Source organism: Nothobranchius furzeri, chromosome 13 (assembly GCF_043380555.1).
Source record: "Nothobranchius furzeri strain GRZ-AD chromosome 13, NfurGRZ-RIMD1, whole genome shotgun sequence".
Taxonomy (NCBI): domain Eukaryota; kingdom Metazoa; phylum Chordata; class Actinopteri; order Cyprinodontiformes; family Nothobranchiidae; genus Nothobranchius; species Nothobranchius furzeri.
Window position 1 is genome coordinate 62598792 of NC_091753.1, and position 21997 is coordinate 62620788.

At 45.2% G+C, this 21997-nt stretch overlaps 1 protein-coding gene across 12 annotated transcripts in view; it reads right to left on the reverse strand.

Moving 5' to 3' along the window:
• Window positions 1-794: 794 nt before the first annotated feature.
• The window catches only part of tbcela (tubulin folding cofactor E-like a), a 40599-nt gene continuing 19396 nt past the window's right edge, over window positions 795-21997 (reverse strand). For all 12 annotated transcript variants that reach the window (XM_054734991.2, XM_054734990.2, XM_054734996.2 and 9 more), the window contains 6 exons: window positions 21596-21777; window positions 20899-21155; window positions 9246-9372; window positions 3801-3917; window positions 3599-3710; window positions 795-1314 (listed from right to left, as the gene is read on the reverse strand). In XM_054734991.2, coding sequence (XP_054590966.2) covers window positions 1108-1314; window positions 3599-3710; window positions 3801-3917; window positions 9246-9372; window positions 20899-21155; window positions 21596-21777 — 1002 coding nt within the window. In that variant the 3' untranslated portion in view covers window positions 795-1107. The remainder of the gene's footprint in view (window positions 1315-3598; window positions 3711-3800; window positions 3918-9245; window positions 9373-20898; window positions 21156-21595; window positions 21778-21997) is intronic.

A 21997-nucleotide genomic window follows, 5' to 3' on the forward strand; every position in this document is an offset into this window, starting at 1 on the left:
GTACAGCAGCTGCAGGTGCATTGGGTTAACGCAGGAATCGGACAGTTGTGGTGGATTGTCTGAACTACCAGGCCCAGTTCAGCATACAGACAGGACTACTCTGGGGAATCTAAATCAGCTGATGATCCAGTCATCATCACGGGCCAGAAAGTCCAGATCCTGCCAATGGCGTGATCTCCATGAAGAACCAGAGCATCCATTGTGAAGCATTATGCATAAATATCACTGCAGTATCTACTCAGTGATCACACTGACCCCTAATGTAGACTGGGGGTGTGATCTGTGTGTGATGAGAGTAGTGTGTCTCCATTACCAGTAGAAGCCATCATAGTCTATGGTGTGGTTTACCGGACACGCCGTGACGTGTCAGGAAAGTTGAATTGCTATATTTTTTGAAGACGTGTACAAATGTAGACGTTAAACCCTTCAGCAGCAAACAAAATCAGACGCTCTTCTTCTAGTGGTTTCTTCTTTACTCCACATGCCTTACATTTCACCTTCTCATCCTCATCCCTCCATTACTGCATCTTTTCTATATTACCTTAAACACATCTACAACCCCTTAGCTTAAGACCTTTATGCCATCTCAGTGGCTGCACTCCTCGTTTCTCTGTGCTTACACCAGTTTACGTAAATGTGCCACATTTTACCATCATGTTTATTTACAAATCAAAAAGTAGAAAGTGACTTACGCAAATAGACCTCCTTTTGCATGTAAGCAAGCTTTATAAAGCTTGACACACACACACACACACACACACACGTTTTCTCAAATGTCAGATAAGCATGCAGCATGATGTTAAAATCCTTTTAATGACTTGTTTTGTGCAGCATTATTACAACCTGTGACTCAACATCCTCACAGCAAAGTTCTTCTTCATGTTATTGTTTTCTTACAGCTTTTGATTACTGTGTAGAGAACGCTGCCGTGCAGCCTGATCAGCACGTTTCAGCTCCATCATCCCAGACACCTTCATCAACAGACAGAGTTTTGGTTTAGCAGGCTGGCATTAATCACCATCCAGACCAGTTCATTTGCAGCATCGATTAACGTATGAACACAGCTTCAGCGGAGCCAGCCACTCAGTCCAGCTGGACATCAGTCTGTCACTTGGTTTTGGGAACCACCAGGATTTCATCACCATCCTGAATGCTGTAGGAGTGGAGGGCTCGGGTATTGTACTTCATCTCCTCTGGCCCAAAGGCGCTGTTCTTGTCAATGTAGTAAAGCCTCATGTTGTTTGTGGAGAGCTGGACCACAGCTGTTAACTGCTTCTTCAGCTCTACAACAGTCTGGTCCAGACGAATACTTACCTACAACAACAACCAACATTTTAGAATTTGTATCAGTGCAAATCTGGTCATAAACATCATCTATAATACGTTCATGAATATCTTCCTTCAGGTAAATCTCTTATTTCATCCCTTTGTTACAGAACCGCATTGTTCTTCAGAGCATAAATGCAACATGGTGGTGGGAACATGTGTCAGATTTAGGTTCAGGTTAATGCTAGCTTCGGTTTCTGTTTCAGCCCTTTCCTCCCTTCTTGTTCATCAAAGTTTCATCAAAACTAATTCATCTTCCTGAAAACCTGACTAAGAAGTGTGGATCGGTGGGCAGAATACTTTGAAGACCTCCTCAATCCCATCGGCACGCCTTCCAGTGAGGAAGCAGAGTCTGGGGATTTTGAGTTGGGCTCTCCAATCTCTGGTGCCGAGGTCACTGAGGTGGTCAAAAGGCTCCTCTGTGGAAAGGCTCTGAGGGTGGATGAGATCCGCCCGGAGTTCCGTAAGGCTCTGGATGTTGTGGGGCTGTGTTGGCTGACGCGGTTGTGCAGTATCGCGTGGACATCCGGTGCAGTCCCACTGGACTGGCAGGCCGGGGTGGTGGTCCCCTTATTTAAAAAGGGGGACCGCAGGGTGCGTTCCAACTACAGGGGGATCACACTCCTGAGCCTTCCTGGTAAGGTCCATTCAGGGGTTCTGGAGAGGAGGGTCCGTCGGATTGTTGAACCTCAGATTCAGGAGGAGCAATGTGGTTTTCATCCTGGCCGTGGAACACTGGACCAGCTCTAGACCCTTAGGGGGGTCCTGGAGGGTGCGTGGGAATTTTCCCAACCAGTCTACATGTGTTTTGTGGATTTGGAGGTGTTCCACCAATTCCCTTGGGGGGCCCTGTGGGGGGTACTCTGGGAGTATGGGGTACCAGGCCCTCTGATACGGGCTGTTAGGTCCCTGTATGGCCGGTGTCAGAGCTTGGTCCGCATTGCCGGCAGTAAATCGAGCTTGTTTCCAGTGAGTGCTTATAAAGCAAGAATGGGGATTTGAATATATTCCCATACATTTCAAACATGATGTAAAAATGATGGAATCGGTATGCTATTCTAAAATTTTCTTTAAGTTCAAAGGGTTTGGGGGGTTGGGCTTGTAAGCTTATGCTTCTGCCTGCACCCATTCTTAGCATTGTGTAAGTTGTGTGTTTGCTTGTAAACCTGCAAATGTTTCTTTGTTATACTATTATATTGTACTATTGATTTTAATTTCTCATTAAACTTCTCAGAGCTGGACTCCGCCAAGGCTGCCCTTTGTCACCGATTCTGTTCAAAACCTTAATGGACAGGATTTCTAGGCGCAGCCAAGGTGTGGAGGGCATCCGTTTTGGTGGCCTGAGGATCAGGTCTCTGCTTTTTGCAGATGATGTGGTCCTGCTGGCTTCATCAGAACGTGATCTTCAGCTTTCGCTGGAGCGGTTCACAGCCGAGTGTGAAGCAGCTGGGATGAGAATCAGCTCCTCTAAATCTGAGACCATAGTTCTAAGTTGGAAAAGGGTAGAATGCCTTCTCCGGGTCAGGGATGAGGTCCTGCCCCAAGTGGAGAAGTTTAAGTATCTCGGGGTCTTGTTCACGAGTGAGGGAAAGCTGGAGCGTGAGATCGATTAGTGCCGTTTCTGCAGTGATGCGGGCGTTGTACCGGTCTGTCGTGGTGAAGAGAGAGCTGAGCCGGAAGGCGAAGCTCTCGATTTACTGGTCGATCTACGTTCCTACCCTCACCTATGGTCATGAGCTTTGGGTAGTGACCGAAAGAACGAGATCGCGGATACAAGCGGCCGAAATGAGTTTTCTCCGAAGAGTGGCCGGGCTCTCCCTTAGAGATAGGGTGAGAAGCTCGGTCATCTGGGAGGGGCTCGAAGTAGACCCACTGCTCCTCCCCGTTGAGAGGAGCCAAATGAGGTGGCTCGGGTATCTGGTCAGGATGCCTCCTGGACGCCTCCCTGGTGAGGTTTTCCGGGATCATTCAACTGGGAGGAGACCCAAGGGAAGACCCAGAACACACTAAAGGCACTATGTCTCTCGGCTGGCCAGGGAACGCCTTGGGATCCCCCCGGAGGAGCTGGCCCAAGTAGCTGAGGAGAGGGAAGTCTGGGCCTCTCGGCTTAGGCGGCTGCCCCCGTGGCCCGACTCCGGATAAGCGGATGAACATGGAATGATACTTAAGTACATCACTGAAGGATTAAAAAACTTCTGCAGAGACAATGGAGACATGATTCTGTCACATGGTTTTTATGAGAAAAACTATTCATTATTTTTCCAGAACTAACCTGTTGGACTTTTTCCTCACAGTGAACCTCTACCTGAGCCTGACAGCGAGGTCTGAGATCAATTTCAGCGAGTGGCTCCAGCTTCCCATACTTCGTTACCAAGGAATGGTATCTAAGAAGGAAAAGAGGAGCTTCAAACAAAACTACACACACACACACACACACACACACACACACACACCATACCACTAGGATGCTGTACCTATAAGGCAGCTCTTCTTTGGGGCAGTGTAAGTAGTAGCGGATGAAGAACCTCTCTGCATCCTCCCGTTCACAATCTGTCACGATGCTGCCGTTCAGCAGCGATACAGAGGGAAGCCTGAATAGAAGCATAAATGTTATCTATGATAACCAGATTTGTGGCATGAATCCAAAAATGCACCAAATATCAAAATGAAATTAGATTCATTGCTGCGGTTGCAGAGGAGCAACTGTTTGTCCTCAGGACCTTCTGGTCTACGTATCAGAAGCTGCTGCTGAACCCAACACCAGAACTGTGTAGACACAGTCGGTTCTTAGCGGTGTCCTTAAAAGTCCCACAGCCAACTCAGTAATGTGGTGAATTTTAAACCCCAGCTGAAACACTTCTGTGATGTCTTGTTCATCCAAAAATTCCTTTAGCTGAATTTAAAAAACATTTCCCAAAACCTAGTTTGGACACTGGCTTGAAGTTAGATACCACTGAAGGGGTCACACAGCAACACATTTACAATTTATTGATTGATTGAAAAACCTCTTTTAGGGATCAAAGAGAAATAAAATCACAGTGGGAGCCTGAGGGCATCCTGCTGAAAACCACTGCCTCCAAAAAGGAGAAACTCCACGTTTTCAAACCCAGATAGGGTCACATTTGAGCTGGGGAAAATTTTTCCATCAGGTGTTTCCACTTTTTCCAAGAAGAACTAAAAGAACAGCCAAACATTTACAGAACTCTGGTTGTCAGAGGGAGACACAAATAGGTCACAGCAGAAATCTTTCAGGCAGCTTTATTTACCTTCTGTTAACAATGAACCCATTTCCAACATCTAAAAAAGAAACCTATAATCTGTCCTTTCTGCAGCTCTGCAAAGCTCTCACATTTCCATCCTGATGGGAACCAGGTCTGTCCAAGAGGATGTGCTGCAGAAGTCAGAGGTTCTGTGGGTTGTACCATGCCAGTGTCGGAGCAGCGGATGGTGCAGTGGCCAGCCAGCCAAACACTGAGACTACCCAGGAAACAGTAGGTTCCTTGGAGCGCAATGCTCCATGAGGAGAGCGATAGAGCCTTACTGGATACAGAAAGCCTCTGGACAGCTGGATAAGTGTTGAGATGAACAAGCTGTTTTGCCTTTCCCTTGCTGTGTGCAGAGTCTCCTCCAGCTGGATGGGCATGAAGCTCAGAGCCGATAAGCTGGTGATCCCAAATTTTGTGGGGAGAGATGTTGCCTTTCAATATCAAACCGCACAATTTTACCAGAACGGGTTCCAGCAATGTTTTGGTCATCTCATGCCAGTGATGAGTTATCCTTCTGTGTTTTCTTCAATAGAAGAAATTAAAACACAAGAGCTGTTGGGAGCGGCAGACATCGCTCCAAATAAACTCCAACCATCTTCCTCCACTGAGTAACTATTTTACAATCACATTACAACCTAACCCTAATGCAGGGAAATGCTCTGTCATGGTCCTGCTTGACCTCAGTGCAGCTTTTGACACTGTAGACCACAACGCTCTACTGAACAGGTTAAAGGCCCTGGCTGGTATCTCAGGTTCTGCTCTAGACTGGCTCTGCTCTTATCTCACTAACAGAATATTCGCAGTGAAGTCAGAAACCTTTTCATCAGACACCGCCTCTTTAACCTGCGGGGCCCCACAAGGTTCAGTTCTAGGGCCTCTACTATTCACGTTCTATATTCTTCCTCTAGCTGGCATTATTCGGTCTTTCCCTGACATCTCCTACCACATCTACGCTGACGATATTCAGCTCTATATGTCCTTCATGCCACACCAGTTGGACAGGCTGGCCACCCTTGTACTCTGCCTGACCCAGATCAGTAACTGGCTGTCCAGCAACTTTCTTGTTCTCAACGACAACAAGACAGAGACCCTGATCGCTGCACCCCCAGAACTTCAGCCAAAAATCGAGCAGGAAATTGCCTCTTTTTGCCCATCAGCCAAGGCCAACATTAGAAACCTGGGAGTTATTTTTGGTCCAGTTTTAAGTTTAGACTCACACGTCAAAACCATCTCCCGCTCTTGTTTCTTTCACCTGAGAAACATTTTAAAAGTTTGTAAACTAGTTTCAACTGCAGATCTGGAAATAATCATCTATGTCTTTGCCTCATCACGCCTAAGACTATTGTAACATTCTTTTAACTTGTCTCAGCAAAACCTCCCTCTCACACCTTCAAGCCATCCAAAATGCAGAAGCCGGACGTCGTCGTCTTCCTCCACTTATCCGGGTCCGGGTCGCAGCATCCCAACTAGCGAGCTCCAGACCGTCCTCTCCCCGGCCACCTCCACCAGCTCCTCCGGCAGGACCCCAAGGCGTTCCCGGACCAGAATGGAGATGTAACCTCTCCAACGTGTCCTGGGTCGACCCAGGGGCCTCCTGCCGGCAGGACATGCCCGAAACACCTCACCAGGGAGGCGTGCAGTAGGCATCCTGACCAGGTGTCCAAACCAACTCAACTGACTCCTCTCGATCTGGAGGAATAGCGGTACTACTCCGAGTCCCTCCCGAATGCCCGAGCTCCTCACCCTATCACTAAGGCTGAGCCCGGCCACCCAACGGAGGAAACTCATTTTGGCCGCTTGTATCCGCAATCTCGTTCTTTCGGTCATTACCCAAAGCTCACGACCATAGGTGAGGATTGGGACGTAGATTGACCAGTAAATCGAGAGCCTGGCTTTCTGGCTCAGCTCCCTCTTCACCACGACAGATCGGCTCAGCGTCCGCATCACTGCAGATGCTGAACTAGTCCGCCTGTCGAGCTTCCGATCCCTCCTACCCTCACTCATGAACAAGACCCTGAGATACTTAAACTCCTCCACTTGAGGTAGGACCTTTCCCCCGACCCGGAGTTGGCAAGCCACCCTTTTCCGGTCGAGAACCATGGTCTCAGATTTGGAGGTGCTGATCCTCATCCCAGCCGCTTCACACTCGGCCGCGAACCTACCCAGCAAGAGCTGAAGGTCAGAGCTGGATGAAGCTAGGAGGACCACATCATCCGCAAAAAGCAGAGACGAGATTCTCCTGTCACTAAACTCGACACACTCCACACCACGGCTGCACCAAGAAATTCTGTCCATAAAGGTAATGAACAGAACCGGTGACAAAGGGCAGCCCTGGCAGAGTCCAAACCCTCACCGGGAACAGGTCCGACTTACTATCGGCTATGCGGACCAAACTCACGCTCCTCTGGTAAAGGGACTGAATGGCCCTTAACAGAAAGCCACTCACCCCATACTCCTGGAGCATCCCCCACAGGGTGCCCCTGGGGACACGGTCATAAGCCTTCTCCAAATCCACAAAACACATGTGGATTGGTTGGGTGAACTCCCATGCCCCCGCCATCACCCTTGCAAGGGTATAGAGCCTTCTGCCAGGCGTTCCCAGCAGACCCTCACTGTGCGTTTGGGTCAGCCAGGTCTACGCAACATCTTCCCCTGCCATCTGATCCATCTCACCACCAGGTGGTGATCAGTTGACAGCTCCGCTACTCTCTTCACCCGGGTGTCCAAAACATACGGCCGCAGGTCAGAGGATATGACTACAAAGTCTATCATCGACCTGCGACCTAGGCTGCCCTGGTACCAAGTGTACCGATGGGCATCCTTATGTTCGAACATGGTGTTCGTTATGGCCAAACTGCGGCTTGCATAGAAGTCCAATAATGAAACACCACTCGAGTTCAGATCAGGCGGGCCGTTCCTCCCAATCACACCCCTCCAGGTCATGCTTTCATTGCCCACATGAGCATTGAAGTCCCCCAGCAGGACAATGGAGTCTCCTGATGGAGCACTATCTAGCACTCGTCCCAGGGACTCCAAAAAGGGTGGGCGCTCTGAACTAATATTTGGCCCATAAGCACAGACAACAGTCAGGACCCGTTCCCCGACCTGAAGGCGCAGGGAAGCTACCCTCTTGTCCCCCGGGGTAAACCCCAACACACAGGCAGAGTCTAGCAAAAAGCCAACCCCAGCCCTCCGCCTTACACCCGGAGCAACTTCAGCAAAGGAGAGTGTCCAACCCCTCTCAAGGACTTGGGTTCCAGAGCCAATGCTATGTGTCGAGGTGAGTCCGACTATATCTAGCCGGAACCGCTCACCTCTGCCACAAGCTCCTGCTCCTTCCCCGCCAGCGAGGTGACGTTCCATGTCCCAAAAACCAGTTTCCTTGTCCGGGGATCGGACTGCCAAGGCTTTTGCCTCGGTCTGCCACCCGATCCACACTGCACCGGACCCTTCATGTTACTCCTTCGGGTGGTGGGTCCACAGTTGGATGAGCCCATGTATCAGGTTTGGGCTGTGCCCGGCCGGGCCCCATGGGCGAAAGCCCGGCCACCAGGCGCTCGCTCACGGGCCACAATCCCAGGCCTGGCTCCAGGGTGGGACCCCGGTAACCCTCCGGGCCAGGTACTCAGACTCTTCGATTGTACATACATGAAAGATACTCTGAACCGTTCTTTGTCTCACCCTTCACCTAAGACCAATTTGTCATGGGAGACCCTACCAGGGGCACAAAGTGCTCCAGACAACATAGCTCCTAGGATCATTAGGGCACTCAAACTCCTTCACCACGATAAGGTGACGGTTCAAGGAGGAGCAGCCAGACTCCTAACGAAATCCAGCAGACAAACTCACATCACTCCAGTTTTACAGTCCCTCCACTGGCTTCCGGTAGAATTTAGAATTCAATGTAAAGTATTAGTGCTGACCTATAGAGATCTTAACAACCAGGCTCCAAGCTATCTATCTGAGCTTTTATCCCCACATACCACTTCACGGAACCTTCGATCCACATCTCAAAACCTCCTGGCTGTTCCTCGAAACAGACAAAACCAAAGGGGACAGGGCCTTTCAGACTATTGCCCCCAGACTTTGGAACAGTCTGCCTTCTAAACTCTGTATCTCCAAAACTGTAGAGGTTTTCAAAAAATATTTAAAAACTCACCTTTTCATCCAGGCATTCCCCCGCTAAATTTTCTGAAAGATGGCTTTGTCTTTGTTCATACCCCGACTTTGTATTTACTCCTGATTTTGTTTACTATGTTGTCACTGCTGTTGTTTTTATGATCTGTTTTTATCGGTTTGAGGTATTTGCCCTGATTTTACTCATGTTGTACAGCGCTTTGTGATTCATATCTGCAAAAGGCGCTTTATAAATAAACTTTTACTTACTTACTAACCCTGGAGAGTGGATGTGTTTCACACTACATTCAATGAATCAGACAAAGCAATGGGATAGTGTGGGGGTCCTGGATTTGTTAACCTAGAACATAAATTATGTACTTGTAGTGAAATCATCTGAGTAGTTGTAAATTATTTGTATTATTTGAAGACAAGAGAAAAAGAAATTCTGTGTCAATCTTGCTAACGGAGCGCTCCACACATCAGTCAAACTGGGAGGAACAAGAGATCATTTCTCTCAGATCTCATGGGACTTACTGAGCTATCATGAGACTGCGCCGCTCTGCATTGGTGTAGGCCTGCAGCAAGGGAATGCCTTGCAGTCGTACCTCCTCCAACTTGGGAAAGAAGTTTAGCTTCTCAATGTCTTCCCACTGGTTGAGACCTGACAACAAACATAGCACGTTATCTTCAATCTATTAAAGGTAGACATGACATGCAAAATCCCTTCTAGGTGTTGAAGCAGTTAGATGTAGTAAAAGCATCAAAATATACTGTTATGAAGGAAGAGAGATATGTTTAAAAAGGTTCACAGGAAAACACCAAACATGAGAGAGAAAAAAGCCACCAACCTCTAAGGAATACTAGGTTCTATTCTCAGTGGTTAATTTAGCAGCGGAAAGACAATAATACACAAGTGATGAGAGCATTTTAAAGCCCTGGAATGATAACAGTTTCCACTTTGCTAACCTACGTTTGACGGGAAAAAAAAATCTGAAACAATATTTAAACTAGATAAACTGCATTTCTTGAAGAAATACTGTTTGAATGCTAATAGCTGAAAATTATTGCCGAAGATACTTAAAAGTAGTCTGACCAGCTAGCCCTATGCTTCCTTATGGAAAGCATTGGGTCTGGGAACTCTTCTATTCAAATAACCCCACCCCCTGAGAATTCTAACCAAGCCAGTCAGCGCTGCACCGTGTACATCACACACCGCAATGCTGAGTTTCTAATAAACAACAAAGATGGCACCTGAAGCAGAGTTCACTGCGGCCCTTTCCTCTGTTCTAAAGAACTTGAACATGTCTTTTAAACCACAACAAGTAGACGCGCTAAAAGCCTTTGTTCTAAAGAAAGATGTTTACGGCATCACCAGACACCATTTTTGACTACAGCTAAAAACTACAGTCGCGGATATGACATACTGCGACGCTCAATTTCTCATAAACAACGGAGATAGCAGCGGGGTTTGCTGCGGCTCTTTCCTCTGTTCTAAATGACTCGGATATTTCTTTAAAACCACAAGAAGAAAAAGCACTAAAAGCCTTTCTTCTAAAGACAGATGTTTGCGCCATCGCCAGATGCCATCTTTGACTACTGCTAAAAAAGTACAGCGTTGCGCGTTACAGTCGACATTTCCACCTTTTTTCTGATTGCTTATTTTTGAGATGGCTAGTCCCACCCCTCATGTGCATTGCTGCCTGTGAGTAACCAGACTAGGGGTGTTTCTCAATGTCAAGGCACCTGGCCTTGCGAGGCGATGTCTTGCGAGGCCAGGCGCCTTGCTTACAAGGACACTGTCCTTCCTTGGTCAAAGAAAACGGTTAAATGGAACTGACCGCCGTGGAAGCCACGGTCACATAATGTCACGTGTCACGGGAGATAATGTTATATTTTATACGTATTAGTTTCAATATAAATATATAATGAGCCTTTTACTTTTAAAATTCTGTATACGTTTATTAAATTAAAAATATAAGTGAGTTACTACCCACTAGCCATCAAAGTTGCAACTAATAAGCAACTAACCAACCATAGATAACTTCTTTGGATCTAAAAACAAACATTTTAAATTAGTTGACTTACTTTTAAACTTGAAAATTGTCCCCGAATTAGCTGCCGGCTTCTGATCCGCCGTACTTTTGAAAATACTGCAGTGAATTCTGGGTAATTTTTGACCAATGCTAGGCTACATGACACCTCCTGTGAATCTTTGCTCAGCTAGCTAAACAGCTAACAAACAGGGAATACACGCCTTGGTAGAATATGAACATTGGAACACGCCTTGGTGGCTCCCAATGACGTATCTCCTAGGAAACCGGGGTGGGGCCAAGATATCAAGGCAAGGTTCCTAGGCATTGAGAAACACCCTAGTTCTCTGTGTAGAATGAAACAGCATGAGTCTGGCAGGCCAGGCTAACCTAAAGGTGCAAGGGCTAATTTGGAAACAAATTAGCTTACTTTTCTTTCATGCCTCTAAACAATGTTCTAACGTAGTACAGCGATAGGGAGCCTACGTTTCCTTGCTTTTCGGTCGGCTCATGGGTCCCTGGGTGAACGAATAAATGAATGAAAGTCAACGGGCCTAAAAGAACTATTTCCTAATGCCTCACGCCATGAGTCATACATGTTGTACTGCAATTTAAATGAAAAGTAATGATGGGTGTTTTGACCATGCCAGTCACGTATATTGAGATTTATCACCTTGTAAAAGTTCATAATTAGCATGACTACATTGGCACGTTGCATATGTAAGGTCACCATATTCCTCAACCCCTGGCATAGCTGCTACTCACCAAATGGCCAGATTTATGGTGGTTCTTTCCTCCTGTGGGAAGGATTTGAAGTTTGCTGAACTTACATCCATTTTCCCTCCGTGTCTGGTTCAATGACGTCACTTTCGTGAAGCGCATTTGAAGTCCTGGACTTATTTTCCACACAAAACCTAAAATAGTGTTTCCCCTTGTTCAAAAATAAGTGCATTCTTGGTATCAAAAAGCTTGTTTAAAATTCACTGACATCATATGTGAAATCCATGGTACATAACAAGCTGAAATAGAAAATAGAGTTTTTAGCCCCGCTGACTTGCATTCATTTTTTCGTTCTTCCGGGGACCCATGATGTGGAAGAAGATGGGCGTGACTTAGGCTACCTATAAATATATTGTGGGGATTAAAAAAAAGAAAAACAAATTATGGAAGTGGTTCTCTCGCACTCGTCTAAAAACCTCCACTGATAACACATTTCGGAGCAAAAGCAACTATTGGACCATGTGGTGGTCGGTCTCACTGAACTGCCGTACTTCCCGGGGTTCTCCACTCATTACACACTCACGTATTTAGCAACAGAACACCACTGGTGTGAGGTTCTTTACTCAATAATATCAGAGAAGGAGAAACAGCTGACTGCTACCACTTCTACAAACTGCTAGAGTCCCCCAAAAAAAAACCACCATTTGAAAAAGAAATTAGAAATGAGAAAACAGTGACTCATGTTTAGCACGACCTTGTTTCCTCCGGCATCAAAAGTGTCTCAGGAAAGACACCTGAGTGGAGGGGTGAGTGTTCTGTGACCGTGTTTGCGTTTGAACCGTAGCTTGCTCTGTAGATTCACTAAAGCAGCTTTAAGTGATGTGAAGCTGAAACTAAGCTAAAATGTCTTTAAAGTTTGGCTGAGCCCAACATCAGGACTGCATCACACCAGCATCCCCCGACCGGCAGCGGGGACCTGTGCCCAGGGGCCTCAGGGAATTATTTTGGAGCCAATAGGCTGTCAGGGAACTGGACTAGGGCTGACAGGGATGGGTGGTGCCTGTGTTCGGCAGCCTTGCCTATCAGTGTGCACCAGAGCAGCTGTGGCTAATGTAGCTCATGACCATCAGTGTGTCAATGTGTGTGTGTCAATGTGTGTGTGTGCCAATGGTGTGCGCACATGTCTTACATCTGCTGTGAGGACACATTTCGACTTTCCTCTAACATGATGATATACAGGTCCTTCTCAGAAAATTAGCATATTGTGATAAAGTTCATTATTTTCTGTAATGTACTGATAAACATTAGACTTTCATATATATTAGGTTCATTACACACAACTGAAGTAGTTCAAGCCTTTTATTGTTTCTAATATTGATGATTTTGGCGTACAGCTCATGAAAACCCAAAATTCCTATCTCAAAAAATTAGCATATTTCATCCGACCAATGAAAGAAAAGTGTGTTTAATACAAAAAAGGTCAACCTTCAAATAATTATGTTCAGTTATGCACTCAATACTTGGTCGGGAATCCTTTTGCAGAAATGACTGCTTCAATGCGGCGTGGCATGGAGGCAATCAGCCTGTGGCACTGCTGAGGTGTTCTGGAGGCCCAGGATGCTTCGATAGCGGCCTTAAGCTCATCCAGAGTGTTGGGTCTTGCATCTCTCAACTTTCTCTTCACAATATCCCACAGAGTCTCTACGGGGTTCAGGTCAGGAGAGTTGGCAGGCCAGTTGAGCACAGTAATACCATGGTCAGTAAACCATTTACCAGTGGTGTTGGCACTGTGAGCAGATGCCAGGTCGTGCTGAAAAATGAAATCTTCATCTCCATAAAGCTTTTCAGCAGATGGAAGCATGACGTGCTCCAAAATCTCCTGATAGCTAGCTGCATTGACCCTGCCCTTGATAAAACACAGTGGACCAACACCAGCAGCTGACATGGCACCCCAGACCATCACTGACTGTGGGTACTTGACACTGGACTTCAGGCATGTTGGCATTTCCCTCTGCCCAGTCTTCCTCCAGACTCTGGCACCTTGATTTCTGAATGACGTGCAAACATTGCTTTCATCCAAAAAAGTACTTTGGACCACTGAGCAACAGTCCAGTGCTGCTTCTCTGTAGCCCAGGTCAGGCGCTTCTGCCGCCGTTTCTGGTTCAAAAGTGGCTTGACCTGGGGAATGCGGTACCTGTAGCCCATTTCCTGCACACGCCTGTACACGGTGGCTCTGGATGTTTGTACTCCAGACTCAGTCCACTGCTTCCGCAGGTCCCCCAAGGTCTGGAATCGGTCCTTCTCCACAATCTTCCTCAAGGTCCGGCCACCTCTTCTCGTTGTGCAGCGTTTTCTGCCACACTTCTTCCTTCCCACTGACTTCCCACTGAGGTGCCTTGATACAGCACTCTGGGAACAGCCTATTCGTTCAGAATTTTTTTTTGTGTCTTACCCTCTTGCTTGAGGGTGTCAATGATGGCCTTCTGGACTGCGGTTAGGTCGGCAGTCTTTTCCATGATTGCGGTTTTGAGTAATGAACCAGGCTGAGAGTTTTTAAAAGCCTCAGGAATCTTTTGCAGGTGTTTAGAGTTAATTAGTTCATTCAAATGATTAGGTTAATAGCTCGTTTAGAGAACCTTTTCATGGTATGCTAATTATTTGAGATAGGAATTTGGGGTTTTCATGAGCTGTATGCCAAAATCATCAATATTAATAAAAGGCTTGAACTACTTCAGTTGTGACTAATGAATCTAATATATATGATAGTCTAATGTTTATCAGTACATTACAGACAATAATGAACTTTATCACAATATGCTAATTTTTTGAGAAGGACCTGTATTGAAATTGTGGGGACATTTGCCAGGTACTCAAAGTGAACCATTTCAAATATTATTTACAAAAATCCGATACCCAGTGCAGGTTATTGCACCTGATCAATTTCACAGTCAGAGTTCTTACACATGATCAATATTGCACAGCAGTGATGAACATATTTGGTATGTTAGCTGGTATTAGTGTACAGTTGTTTTGCAATGCTTACAGACAGTAAATATCACAGTGAATATATGGAAGCGGACTGGTAATGCCTTTTTCATTTTTAGTTTTTAACTGAGTCAGGTGCTTTATAAGTAAAGTCATAAGTAAAGCATATGAGAGTGATGGGATAACTAGATGTATAAACAAAGGAAGCACCGTTCGCTTTGTGTGTTGTGAGCTTATTAAACTTCACTTCCACTTATTTAGGAAGCACCCTGTTCAATTGATGGTGTGCATTTTCCCTGGCGATAGGGGACAGTGCCTACCTAAATCATTGCAAGCAAGCTGTATTTTTGTGTTCGAGTAATACCACTGGTTACCTTTTCTTATTCCTTTTCCTCACATTTTTAATCTCAATTGTATTTTTCCCATCTTTATCATATCTTTTATTCATTATAATTAAAATTTTTTGTTCTTGTGAAGCAACATGTGATTTTTATCTTGAGAGGTGCTATATAAAAGATCATTTCTTCTTCTTCTTCTTCCCAACAGATGGCATTAGGTTCAAAATTCACTGGGTGCTCAATTTTCAAATGTGTACTTTGTAAGATTATTCAACCTCCAGCAAATTAACAAGCACATCAGACTCCCTTTCATCACTTGCAAGAAAGGGGCCCATATACACTTACCTAAAGGATTATTAGGAACACCACACTAATACGGTGTTTGACCCCCTTTCGCCTTCAGAACTGCCTTAAATCTACGTGGCATTGATTCAACAAGGTGCTGAAAGCATCTTAAGAAATGTTGACCCATGCTGATAGGGTAGCATTTTGCAGCTGATGGAGATGTGTCAGATGCACATCCAGGCCACGAAGCTCCCATTCCACCACATCCCAAAGATGCTCTATCGGGTTGAGATCTGGTGACTGTGGGGGCCGTTGTAGTAGTGAACTCATTGTCATGTTCAAGATACCAATCTGAAATGATTGGAGCTTTATGACATGGTGCGTTATCCTGCTGGAAGTAGCCATCAGAGCATGGGTACATGGTGGTCATGATGGGATGGACATGGTCAGAAACAATGCTCAGGTAGCCCGAGGCATTTAAACCATGCCCAGTTGACCCTAAGGGGCCTAAAGTGTGCCAAGAAAACACACTTTTCCCACCATTCTTTGTAAAACCTAGAAATGGTTGTGGGTGAAAATCCCAGTAACTGATCAGATTATGAAATACTCAAACTGGCCCATCTGGCACCAACAACCATGCCACACTCAAAATAGCTTAAATCACCTTTCTTTCCCATTCTGACCTTCAGTTTAGAGTTCAGGAGATGGTCTTGACCAGGACCACACCCCTAAATGCACTGAAGCAACTGCTCTGTGATTGGTTGATTAGATAATTGCATTAAGGAGAAGTTGAACAGGTGTTCCTAATAATCCTTTAGGTGAGTGTATGTTTTCCCACATGAGCCCCTTTAAATTTAGTGGGGGGCAACCCACAGATGCATCTGCCCAAATCTATCCCATGCTGAGCCCTTGTGGGGTGCCCTAGACAAGCCCAATGGATGACTGCAGTTGTGCATTAATATTGATTAGTGGGATTTGCCCAAAACCAACTCACAGTGGCCCTGTGAGTGTCAGCCCATGTAGGGAACCCACAGGTCTGCCCACTTCAATCCCTTGGTGTGATGTCTGTGGGCACCTCACAGTGGGATCTGCCCAAAAATGATCCACAACAAAAGGAGAAGAAAATTCAGTGGAAGGAAAAAAATAAAAAGACTTAATAACTTAATGAAATGTAAATGAGAAAACCTTAACAGCTGGGGAACCAAACAAAAACAGAGCCATTGGTTTTGAGCCACAATGTCTGATATCATTTATTTACATGATAATTTTTAAACTTTTATGTATAAAAATGCCATATTTAATGTATTTTACTTTGTCTAGGTATCAACAGATATATAACCGTACTTTTATGCTGATTATTTTGATACAGGTTGAAAAAGAGGGTCGTAGTGAGGTGTGGGACCACTTCACTAAAGGTCCATCTGGTGATTTATGTTTGTGCTATTATTTCCTGTCCAGGGTGAATAAAGGTCACCAAGTTAAGTTGACTTCCACAGACTCAGAAAACAAAAAACTTGAATGTTAGATGTGACTGAGTTTGTGTGTTATGTTGTTTGAGATCAGCAAAATAAACCTTATTTCTATTACTTGGAAACCCTAGTGAGTTATTGGGACAGTTCTTTGTGGTGTAATAGAGAAATAAGTTAGCATCAAAAAGGCAGAGAATGAAGGGTTTAATCTTAAGAACATTTTATTTTTATTTCTTTTTTGTGAGGGAGATGCATCGGCCATTATATCAGCTATCGGCCTTTGTTAAAAGTTTTATATTGGTATCGGTCCCAAGAAAAGCATCGGTATCAGTCGGGCCCTACCCTGGATTACCCACATGGGCAGACACTCACGGGGCTACTTTGGGTAGTTTTTGGGCACATACCACTGTGGGGTGCTCACAGAAATCACACTGAGGGATTAAACTGAAAAGACTGCTGGATTTCCGACATGGGTTGACACCAACATGGTCACCGTAGGCAGTTTTTAAGCACATAACTCTATGGAGTGCCCACAGATCCCCACAAAGGATTAAACTTGGCATACTGCTGGATTCCCTATATTGGCTCAAACCCATGGGGCCACTGTGAGGAGTTTTTGGGCAGATGCTACTGTGGGTTGCCCACAACAAGAAACACAGTTAACAAATGAGTGAAAACATCCAATGGGTTGGCACAGGGCCCCCACAAGGGCTTTGCATGGGATGGATTTGGGCAGACATATCTGTGGGTTATCCTTAACTAAATCCCAAAAGAGCCCAAGAGGGAAAAGACAGACTGGCCCCACTGAAACGTGAGATCCTGTTTACTCTGGGGTAAGTGTGGGTTGTTTCCGTCTATACTACCCCAGACACAGCCCACTAAAGCCCATGGTGGGCCCTAACAGGCATGTTTGCTGGATGTAGTTAATTTCAATTCAGTGTGGATTCTAGTCCAAAACCTCATCATTGGTTGTCAAAAATTTTGTTTAAAAAAAATGTAACAATGACACAAATTCTCAAAATACAGCATCAGAGTTATTATAATATTTGGTGATTGTAATGATAAGGCAGCAGTAGCTCAGGAGGTAGAGTGGGTTGTTTAGTAATCAGAAGGTTGTAGGTTCAATCCCAGCTCCATCCAGGCTAACCATAATGGACTCAAATGGCAGCATTGGCCAATAAGTAGGTAATCATCACCAGCAGTGTGCCAATGTGTGAGTGCATGAATAATGAAAAGGATTTCGGGCACCTTGAAAAGTCCCATCTAAATCTAATCATTATCAGTTTTATATTTTTCAAACGGTAAATCGTGGGAAACCCACACATGCCAGGGTACCGCTGTGAAATGTGGGGCACATGAGGGTCCCAAGGTGATGGCCCACATGTGTAGGCCAAGTCCTGTTATCAAATCAAATCAAACTGTATTTATATGGCACCTGTCATGCATAGGAAGCAACACAATGAGCTTAACAGATTAAAATGATCCATATAACCCACATTCCCTCCCTTTCCCTCACTTAAAACAATTGTGACAGTTTCACCCCCAATCCACAAACCATTCCCACACACACACACACACACACACACACACACACACACACACACACACACACACACACACATAGACACACACACACACACACACACACACACACACACACACACACACACACACACACACACACACACACACACACACACACACACACACACACACACACACACATACACACACACACTAAAAGACCACAGTAAACACTAGGCTGAGCTCGGATTGGACAGGTAATGAAAGACACGCCATCATGGGAGCCATCTGCCTCGACGACCAGATCCACGGCAGCAGCCAAGATACCAATCCAGGGCGCCCTGGGAGGGAGGGTGGCAACCCCCACCACTACCAGGGCACTACCCTAGGAGCGCCCCAGCCGCCGCCACCGACCACCGGTCCCGAGGCAGAGGGCTCCTCAGAGGAAACACTGGAAGGATTAAAATACGTAACATGTAAAATAACAAAGAGTTAATATGTATAGTAAAATATCCAATTAAATGTGATTATAGAAATAAAACAACATAAATGTTAACATAACAGTAATTTTAATAAATAAATAAAATAAAAATAAATAAATACTTAATTAAATAAATAAATAAGTAAAACAAGCAATGCAATAAATAGTAATCAGTTAAAAGCTAAACTAAAGGTCTTGAGCCTGATCTTAAAAACATGAATGTTCTCTGCGACCCTGAGATCCTCCGGCAGCCTATTCCAGAGGTGAGGGCCGTAATACAGTGGGGCAAAAAAGTATTTAGTCAGCCACCGATTGTGCAAGTTCTCCCACTTAAAATGATGACAGAGGTCAGTAATTTACATCATAGGTACACTTCAACTGTGAGAGACAGATTGTGAAAAAAAATCCATGAATTCACATGGCAGGATTTTTAAAGAATTTATTTGTAAATCAGGGTGGAAAATAAGTATTTGGTCACTTCAAACAAGGAAAATCTCTGGCTCTCACAAACCTGTAACGTCTTCTTTAAGAAGCTTTTCTGTCCTCCACTCGTTACCTGTATTAATGGCACCTGTTTGAACTCATTATCTGTATAAAAGACACCTGTCCACAGCCTCAATCAGTCAGACTCCAAACTCCACTATGGCCAAGACCAAAGAGCTTTCGAAGGACACCAGGACAAGAATTGTAGACGTGCACCAGACTGGGAAGAGTGAATCTACAATAGGCAAGCAGCTTGGTGTGAAAAAATCAACTGTGGGAGCAATTATCAAAAAATGGAAGACATACAAGACCACTGATAATCTCCCTCGATCTGGGGCTCCACGCAAGATCTCATTCTGTGGGGTCAAAATGATCATGAGAACGGTGAGCAAGAATCCCAGAACCACACGGGGGGACCTGGTGAATGACCTGCAGAGAGCTGGGACCACAGTAACAAAGGTCACCATCAGTAACACACTACAACGGCAGGGAATCAAATCCTGCAGTGCCAGACGTGTTCCGCTGCTGAAGCCAGTGCATGTCCAGGCCCGTCTGAAGTTTGCCAGAGAGCACATGGATGATACAGCAGAGGACTGGGAGAATGTCATGTGGTCAGATGAAACCAAAGTAGAACTTTTTGGTATAAACTCAACTCGTCGTGTTTGGAGGAAGAAGAATACTGAGTTGCATCCCAAGAACACCATACCTACTGTGAAGCATGGGGGTGGGAACATCATGCATTGGGGCTGTTTTTCTGCTAAGGGGACAGGACGACTGATCCGTGTTAAGGACAGAATGAATGGGGCCATGTATCGTGAGATTCTGAGCCAAAACCTCCTTCCATCAGTGAGAACTTTGAAGATGAAACGTGGCTGGGTCTTCCAACACGACAATGATCCCAAACCCACCGCCCGGGCAACAAAGGAGTGGCTCCGTAAGAAGCATTTGAAAGTCCTGGAGTGGCCTAGCCAGTCTCCAGACCTCAACCCCATAGAAAATCTGTGGAGGGAGTTGAAAGTCCGTGTTGCTCGGCGACAGCCCCAAAACATCACTGCTCTCGAGAAGATCTGCATGGAGGAATGGGCCAAAATACCAGCTACTGTGTGTGCAAACCTGCTAAAGACCTATAGTAATCGTTTGACCTCTGTTATTGCCAACAAAGGTTATGTTACAAAGTATTGAGTTGAATTTTTATTATTGACCAAATACTTATTTTCCACCCTGATTTACAAAAAAATTCTTTAAAAATCCTGCCATGTGAATTCATGGATTTTTTTTCACATTCTGTCTCTCACAGTTGAAGTGTACCTATGATGTAAACTACTGACCTCTGTCATCATTTTAAGTGGGAGAACTTGCACAATCGGTGGCTGACTAAATACTTTTTTGCCCCACTGTAACTAAAAGACGCCTCGCCGTGAGTGTGAGTCCTGACTTTAGGAATGACAAGGAGATGGCTGCCAGAGGATATGGTAAAAGCAGCCATTAAGACACTTAAAAACCATTAAGAGTATCTGCTGGGCCCCTGCCTGGCCCCAGATAATGGGGGCTGCACGTGCCCTACATTTCACGACGACTGTGGGTCCCCCTGTGGGCAACCCTTCATAGGCCACATTTTTGCCCAGAGAGATCCCACATGGGGTCCTAACGGGCATGTTTGCTAGGGCCTGCTGTAAATTGTGTGACAGTGCTTTTGTTTTTTACAAGAAACAAATCAAATTTATATAAAGGAACTTTTTGAATTTAAAACTAAGCCACTGTGATTCCATTAGAAAATCATCAGTTGTCAATGTGCCAGCACTAAAATAACAAAACATTTATTTAGCCTAAAACAGCCTAACTCACATGCAGCCAACTGTGTTTCCAACATACCCGAGTTGTTTAGGTTGATGCTGCGCAGGTTGGGAAACAGTCGCTGCAGAATATCCTTGTTGTCCTGAATGGAGGCCAAGTTGTTGTTGGACATGACCAGCGTGTCCAGGCAGGGGAACATGGAGCCAAACTTGCGAACTTCGGACCAGTCGTGGAGGCAGTTGTCAGTAATGTGAAGAAGGCGAAGAGTTGGGCAGGACACGCTGGAAGAACTCACACTGTTGTAGTCATTAAGGCACAGAAACAACTCCTCCAGCCTGCAGGGTAACACAAGGAGCCAGAGCTGAAGGTACAGAAAACATACAGAGGGACACTCATCCGGTCCGTTCAAAAATCACGCCGTGTTTTATTTTAAGACAGTCTTCAATAGCGTGGTGATACTCGGTTAGTTATTTTATTTTAAAAACCCTTTTAAGACCTGGCAACACATTTTAACATTCCAGCTTTGTAAGTCATGATGAAAAAAGGCCTGTCTTTATTTTTCAGATATGCAGGAACAATTAAAATTTGCTAGATGGGTCACATGCTCAGGTTTAGCCATGATATGTAGTCTAAATGTTGCTTGGGTTGTTGTTTATTCAGATCATTAGACAGCATAGTGTTCCTGATATAATGCTTTAACTACAAACAATGTGAGAATCCTTCTGAACTGTGATTCTACAGAGCTTGTAATTCTGTCTCATTCTTGAATCCTTACGCTAAGATTTCACGGGTCAGCAGCATCACGGCATCCCAGGGTATCCGAGTGTTGTTGAGGACGAGGCGGCGCACCCGAGAAAAGGCTTCAGCCCACTGCGGCTCGAGCGTGGTTCCTCCCAGTGGGTTGGAGCTTAGATTGAGAAACTCCAGGTTGGGAAGGCTCGACACAATTTTACTGATCTAAATAAATGACAGTTGATTTGTACAATACAGTAAAATATTCAGAAAAATCATCATTTTCGGTTCAGTTTATTTATAAAGCGCCAAATCTCAACAAAAGCCATCTCAAGGCAATTTGAGTTCAGTTCATTATGCCAGTAAGGTTAAAGGTTTCCTACGTATGTAAGGAAACCCAGCAGATTTCCTGGAGTCACTGACTTGTCATCCAGACATCATTAAA